This window comes from Alligator sinensis, unplaced genomic scaffold, assembly GCF_000455745.1.
Source record: "Alligator sinensis unplaced genomic scaffold, ASM45574v1 scaffold177_1, whole genome shotgun sequence".
Taxonomy (NCBI): Eukaryota; Metazoa; Chordata; order Crocodylia; family Alligatoridae; genus Alligator; species Alligator sinensis.
Window position 1 is genome coordinate 1,169,942 of NW_005842269.1, and position 6,504 is coordinate 1,176,445.

At 40.9% G+C, this 6,504-nt stretch overlaps 1 protein-coding gene across 1 annotated transcript; it reads right to left on the reverse strand.

Annotated features, from left to right (window-relative positions):
• Nucleotides 1-768: 768 nt before the first annotated feature.
• Nucleotides 769-4,424, reverse strand: FGF23 (fibroblast growth factor 23). Its single transcript, XM_006027817.1, has 3 exons — nt 4,202-4,424; nt 1,958-2,061; nt 769-1,209 (listed from the first exon to the last, which is right to left on the reverse strand). The coding sequence occupies exons 1-3, from the start codon at nt 4,422-4,424 to the stop codon at nt 769-771; spliced, it is 768 nt and encodes a 255-aa protein (XP_006027879.1).
• Nucleotides 4,425-6,504: the final 2,080 nt, after the last annotated feature.

Below are 6,504 nucleotides of genomic sequence, written 5' to 3' on the forward strand. Positions count from 1 at the left end.
GCAGGGAGCACAATATAGAAGGAACTATGAATAAAAAGAGTAAAAGACTGCCAGAGCTTTTCCAGACCCCAAAGTAATTTCAGTATGAGTTCAGCATGGTCAATTCTTATTGTATCCAAACTAACTCTTTCTCCTTAGGACCAAATTCTCCTGAAAATTATTCCAGTTTTACTCTCCTTTAACATCAGTGGAATTACTTTGGCTTTACACTGGTGTGAAAGGAGACTTGGACTCTGATCTTAACAAACCAAAATACAGTGAAGGAAGTTTTCTATAAAATACAATCAGTTATGTACCCATTGTCCTAGAGTTTGCAGGGTGGTTTGGAAGTGAATTTCCCTGCCTACACTAGAATTTAGACATTGTAGGACCCAAATCTCTCAGGCCTCATTAGGAATTGTATATAATTAATTCCTCAGTTAGGAATTGTATACAATTAATTCCTCAGTCTTGGGTAGAGTTCCTTCTTATTTACACTGAGGTAAGTGAGTGGAGATTTGGACTCTCCAATGTGTGGTTTGTATTATTACCTTGCAAATATAGCTTATTTCAAGTAACATAAAGCCCAGTCTGTAAAAATACATTGTTCAATTTTCCAGTAACAGGTCATTCTCATGAACAAAACTCAAATTCAGCATCTTTCAGGTTTCTAATAGGCCATGTGAAAGAAGGTTAGAGATTGGGTATCAAAACTTCTAGGGCACGAGCCAGTTCTTTCTGTCTAATATATTCACCCATGTCTCTAGTCTATGGTGGAGCAACACCCCGCTATCTTGTAATGTAGAAACGAGGGCTGGCGTGCCTCCTTGCATCCATCATGGAATGAGGGTCATCTGGGTTGACCACATCATTTGGATTGAATCTCATGGGCTCTCTGGGCAGGTGGGCGAAGTTACTTTGAAACCATTGTGGCAGGGCCTGCACTGCAGAGATCTTTCTCTGGGGGATCAACATCTGGTGGGGGTCCATAGGATCAATATCTGCATTTCTAGTGTGCCTGTGGGGTTCAGGCGTGTTGAACCGGATTAGAGGGATCTCATTTCTCCTGGACAAAAACTGGGAATAAGGTGGTGGGTTCATACCAGGGAAAAAAACTTGCTTAGCTCTGCCCAGGCTGACCAAAAAGTGGTACTTGGGAGACTGGTACACGTCATATCCATTTTCCAGTGTCCTTTGTTTAAACACACAGTCCTCTTGATTGAAGTAATGCTTAAGAAACAAAAATAGGGCAAGTGTTAATGGTTCAGTGGGTTAACAAGTATCAGTAGGCAACAAGGGGACCAATGGCTACATCTGGCGGTTCTCACTCATATGAAGAGCTTCACTGGCTTCAACAGGCCCTTTCACATGAGAAAGAAGTGCAGAATTAGGCCCTTCAGGTTTTTTTAAAAAGGTCCTAGGGGCCAGTACAGCAAGTAAAAGTGCCTATCAGCCATCCTTGATGCTCATCAGAGCTGAGGAGGCTTGCTACCATCAAGGATGTACTCAGAGCATTGTAGGATTGGACTCTAATTTATCTCCTCAGACCCTGGCTTTAAGTAGTAGCAAGCAAGTCTTAGTAAAATGTTAATCTGTTAAGCACTCATAGGCCCTCCGAGTCTTTGAGGTTATATCTCTGTTCATATAAAATAACTTCTGTGAAGGTGTCAATGTCTTCCCAGACATACCCACAGATGACATGGATTTGGACCTGCCTGGGCTTATCCCATGGCAGCTCCCTTGGCTTTTGCAGAAAGTTGCGTTGGCACAACTGACACAAAAATTAAGTCTGTTAATATAACTAACTAAAAGCAACACAGTTATTCTAGACTAATGGCCAGGTCCTTGGCTGGTGTAAATATTTCAGATTAGTGACTGGAACAATGGAGATTTACACCAGAGAGGAGGTAGCCCCATAGCAGTTGGCAAGACTTGCTCTGCATTTCACTCGAGTCTCAGGAAGGTTAAAAATACTCACTGATCCAAAGATATTTCCTTGGATGTCCATGCAGAGGTAGCACCCGCTCTTGACACCGGTTATCACCACATAGCCTGCATTTTCAGCTTTGATCATGAGAGCACCTGCAGAAAAAAAAAAGTATAGTGTCCAAAATCAGGGAAGGGTTTTGCCTTTCAACAAAAAATTACCTGAAACTTTCTTTGCAACCTGTTTTCTTGGCACTTTAAAGTTTAGTTAATCACAGTTTTCCAAAGTGTCCTCTCTCTTTAATTTCAGGCCAGTGCAGCAAATACTTTTTTTCCTGTATTTTTATTTCAGTCCAATGAAGCATAGATAAATTATGAGTCTCTTTGCTTTGAACTAAGGTGCCCAAGTGCTACTTAAAACTATGTTTATGGGGTACCTATGCTAAAAGTTGCAACAGTTTCCAAAAAAGTAAAATGTATCAAACATGGATGAGCTAAATCTATGGGAGTTATATACAAATCACTAAAGCTATGTTTATTTCAAGGTCAATTTTTTCAAATTTACTTTTTTGCTCTCATGTGCTCAGGAAGAGCAGGTCTGACAATAAGGAGTGGGGGAAGGGACAGTAGGGGGTAGAAGCTGGCAAGGACAAAGGGGTTAGCTGATTCCCCCAAATTTATTTTCCCTGCTGTAGCTGTGAGAAGGGGACAAATTCAAGACAAACCTCCAATAATTATATTCTGTAACTGGACAATTATATAAAATTTATAAATGTTACATATTAGGATCTAATTATTGGAGGGTCATCTTATAATCAGGGTTGTCTTATATTTGAGTAAATACAGGTAGCATTGTTCAGTTGTTCCAGTACTTATTTTCTGATAAAAAGTCATAAATTAAGCAATAGATCTTTTATCCAAAAAGAAAATAAACTTTTATCTCTATTATCTACACATTATCAATTAGGAGATGTATGCTGCATTAATAAGATGGAAAACAATCCTCAATATTCCTAGTAGGTTAACGTTTGAGTTGTGAAATGACCAGGGTGATTTTTAAGTGTCACGAAATGCATCTGAATATATGGCATCTGAATATATGGCTTCACACTTAGGGTAAGTTTTGAACAGCAAAAGAGGAGTCCCTTAAATATGCTAAATTACCTTGAGCCAATTTGTGAAACTTTTAGTCCCAGTGAAGATCAGTCACATATGAGAAGTCCCACAGAAGTCAATGGGAGTTAAAAGTTTACCCATCATAGCCTGACTTTTGCAGATTCCATTATTTAATTTACAGTTGGACATACAATTATGCATTTCATATGCACAGGGATATTTCTCACACAGTGATCAAATGAATAGTTCCCAAGCTTTTCTCTCAAGCAGATATTCAAAGAAGGGACCAGTTGATGCACTTGTAAGTGAAAATTTATGCATGCAAACACATGGATGAAATTAGCCGTCTTCCATTCACAACAGCAGGCTTTGTGGACACAATCTGCTTGCCTCTATTATTTGCACTTTCCTCAGAAAATGTAGTGGTTAGATTTATAAGCTGCTTTGGATGTATCATTGTCCAACACAAATTTGAGTTGTGACAGGAAACCGGGGACATTCCTAGAGAGAGAAGTTGCGTCTGGCAGTTTTTGACAGGTATCCTGCATTTATAAAATGAAGACTGAAGGTCATGTCATTTGAATTGTTTTAAGCAGCTTTGTTCATTTGTTAAACAAAAGGACAGGGTTGTTTGAATCTATTCCAGGAGGTTTGTGGAACGCCAACATACCCATGACACACAACGTAACCATGCCTGTGTGCTTAGGTATATCAGTTCTTGATTATGGTGCATAGACTTTACATCAGGAAGTCAAATGTACATTACTGTTACATTTTTAAAACCCTGTATAAATCAGATTCAGCATTTAATATTTATGTTCATGAATGACCTATCATTTATCTCCTGGGTGACTCAGCAGTCTCCTGGAGATTTATATCTAATCCCTGGAGACTCCAGGGAAATTCTACAGGGTTGGCAACCCTACAAAAGGATAGTCTTTAACTAAATTCTATTTTCCTTTTATCTGGAGGGAAAATGCAAACGTTTAATTAACCATTGCTCTCCACGTGCAAGTACATCTCCCATACCTGGTCTCCAAATAATCTCAGTGCATTATTCAGCCTCCTTGCTCTAGCTCTCTTTCCTTTGTCTCACCTGAGGTAGGATGCTTCCCCAGACCCTGAAAGTAGAAAGTCTGTCCTGTTCAGGGGAGGTCTGTGTGTGTAGCAAGCTACTTACTGTAAATGGTTTGGTGAGGGGTCCCATCCACATAACCATCAGGGTTGATTTGCAGATGAAAGCTGTTCTTCTCCGTAGACGTGTACAGGTGCATCAGACGATCTGTGGTTCCCCAGCTGGGATTCAGCAGTGGAGAGGAGTTGGGAAAGGCAGCTGTAGCCTTCAAGCTGCACAGGACAAAGAGCATGAAGTCCAGGCGGCTGTACTGACTGGTCTGCAACATGGTGCTCTCTTCTTAGTGGCTGGTGCTGTGTCTGAAACACGATACTTCACACTCCTTCTTTTCTGCCTCCTCTTCGTGTGTATTTGGAGTGTGAGTCCTCAGATGGGTTCCCAGCTTTTTAGCAGCCACTTATAAAGGGCAACCAAGTGACATCACACAGGAAAAGTTTGTTGTCCACATCCTCAATTTATTTATTTATTTTTGTCAGAGCAACATTTTAGGCATGTCCTGAGACCCAGGGAAAGGCAGGTCCTCTGCGCAGTGGCGGGGGCGGGGGCCAGGAGGAATACATGGTTTTTAAAGACAGCCTTCAACAGTTAAATGTATGATTAGCTCTTATCTGCAACACTGACATCAGAAAGCTTCTTGCCCCCTGCTCTTCCCAAGAAATAAGGAAAGAGAAGTCATTATTGTACTGTATGACTCAAATGCTACAGTGTTCATTTCCCTTTTTTCATCTGGGTTCAGATTTATTTTTCCCTATTTTTCTTGTCTGAGCTGACCAAACTACAGGGAACTTCCTAAAATTTATCCGATGTCCTCAACTCCCTCTCAAGTCAAAGTCAAGGCACTTTGCTGGATCAGGCCCACAGTTTGTTTCAAGAGACAAGTGTGCAAGTGCATGGGCTTGGCTCTGCTCTCATGTTGATGAAAATCAGCAGTTTACTGGCCCAGGGGAGCCATCTTTGGGCATTGATCTAGCAGCTGAGGGGAGAATCTGCCCTTTTAACATAAACTCTCATTATTTCTTCCCTCTTAAGTTCTTCATTTTGAGCCATCTCCATAGCCTGATTTACAGTGACAAGGCAGCTGGAAGCGTCTAAAAGCACTTGGCAAGATAATTTTGTTTATCCGTTCCTGCTTTGAGCACCGAGATGGCACTCCTTTTACAGATTCTCAGCCTGCCAAACAAACTAGCCCAGTGAATATGAGCTGAATCTGATCTATTTAACCCATGAGCACATTTAGGGCTGTATATACAGCAAGTATCTTCTCAAAGTCATAGAAGGGACATTGCCAAATTGAAGTAAAATCTTTAATAAAAAGTAATTTTGGACACAAGATCAGTGGTGAAGCTGTCTTGCTGATTTTGATGCTGTTGTGATCATTTGGGGTTTTTTTTTCCCCTATTTCAAACTTTTCTTTCCTACCTTGCAATCAAAATAAATCATGCAAATAGGAAAGGAAACTGATAGCACAGAGAATCTGTGAATCTAGGTTATGCTAAAGTTGCTTTCAAAGACACGGAATAAAATGCAAGAATTGGTGGAAAAAAATAGATTTGTCTCTCTCATTTAGAGAAACCCGATTACGCTTTGTAACATGTACGTTTTCAAGCAGACACAGAGAAAGGTTCCCAGAATCTCCTTCCATCTGATGCACCAAATTCTTGGTTTCAGTTGATTAATCTGGAGCAATGCCATCAAAGTCAGTCAAATTATTTTAGCTTTATACCAGTATCATGGAATCTGTCCCAATGTTTTGCTGTTCAGTAACTATTTAAAACAAGCATCTTAGTGCCAAATCCTACTCAGACACACCTATGTAAATCTTGACTGATGCCACGTCTGTGTACACACCTGTGTAAATGATAGCAAAATTCTGGCCCCAAATGTGCAATGTCGGGCCCCACAGTGGAGCAAATTGATGAAGCTCCATCGATGGATACCCACTGTGGAAATGCCTCCTAACATTTCATACAAGGAGGTTTTAGGGTGTAGTGACCACAGGGATTGATAATCTTTCCTTTCATTCAGGAATTCCATGTAGTGTGAGAATGGGCTGATCAGTGTTTTTATCTGTGTTAGGATTGTTTGATGGGGAGCTCTTCAGGTTGCTATTAGAGCACAGGTATTTCCCCCTGCTCAACCACTCCCTGCTCTCCCCCCACCCAGTTGCTGCCCCATGTAGTTCAAGCCAGTGTCAGAGACAGTATCCAGCTCCAGACGCTTCTCAGACAGGTGCAAGCAACCCTGGAGTAGGTGAATGTGTCTTCCCTCTGAGGGCACATCTGTATGGGAAAACACATGCGAGAAAGTTATGCCCACAAATACACAGTGCTGTTTCATCCATCAGAAAG

Coding starts and splice junctions, on each gene's coding strand:
- FGF23 (XM_006027817.1), bottom strand. CDS start 4,424: ATGTTGCAGACCAGTCAGTACAGCCGCCTGGACTTCATGCTCTTTGTC. Junction 2,062..4,201: donor CCCTCACCAAACCATTTACA/GTAAGTAGCTTG, acceptor TTTTTTCTGCAG/GTGCTCTCATGATCAAAGCT. Junction 1,210..1,957: donor AAGGAAATATCTTTGGATCA/GTGAGTATTTTT, acceptor TTGTTTCTTAAG/CATTACTTCAATCAAGAGGA.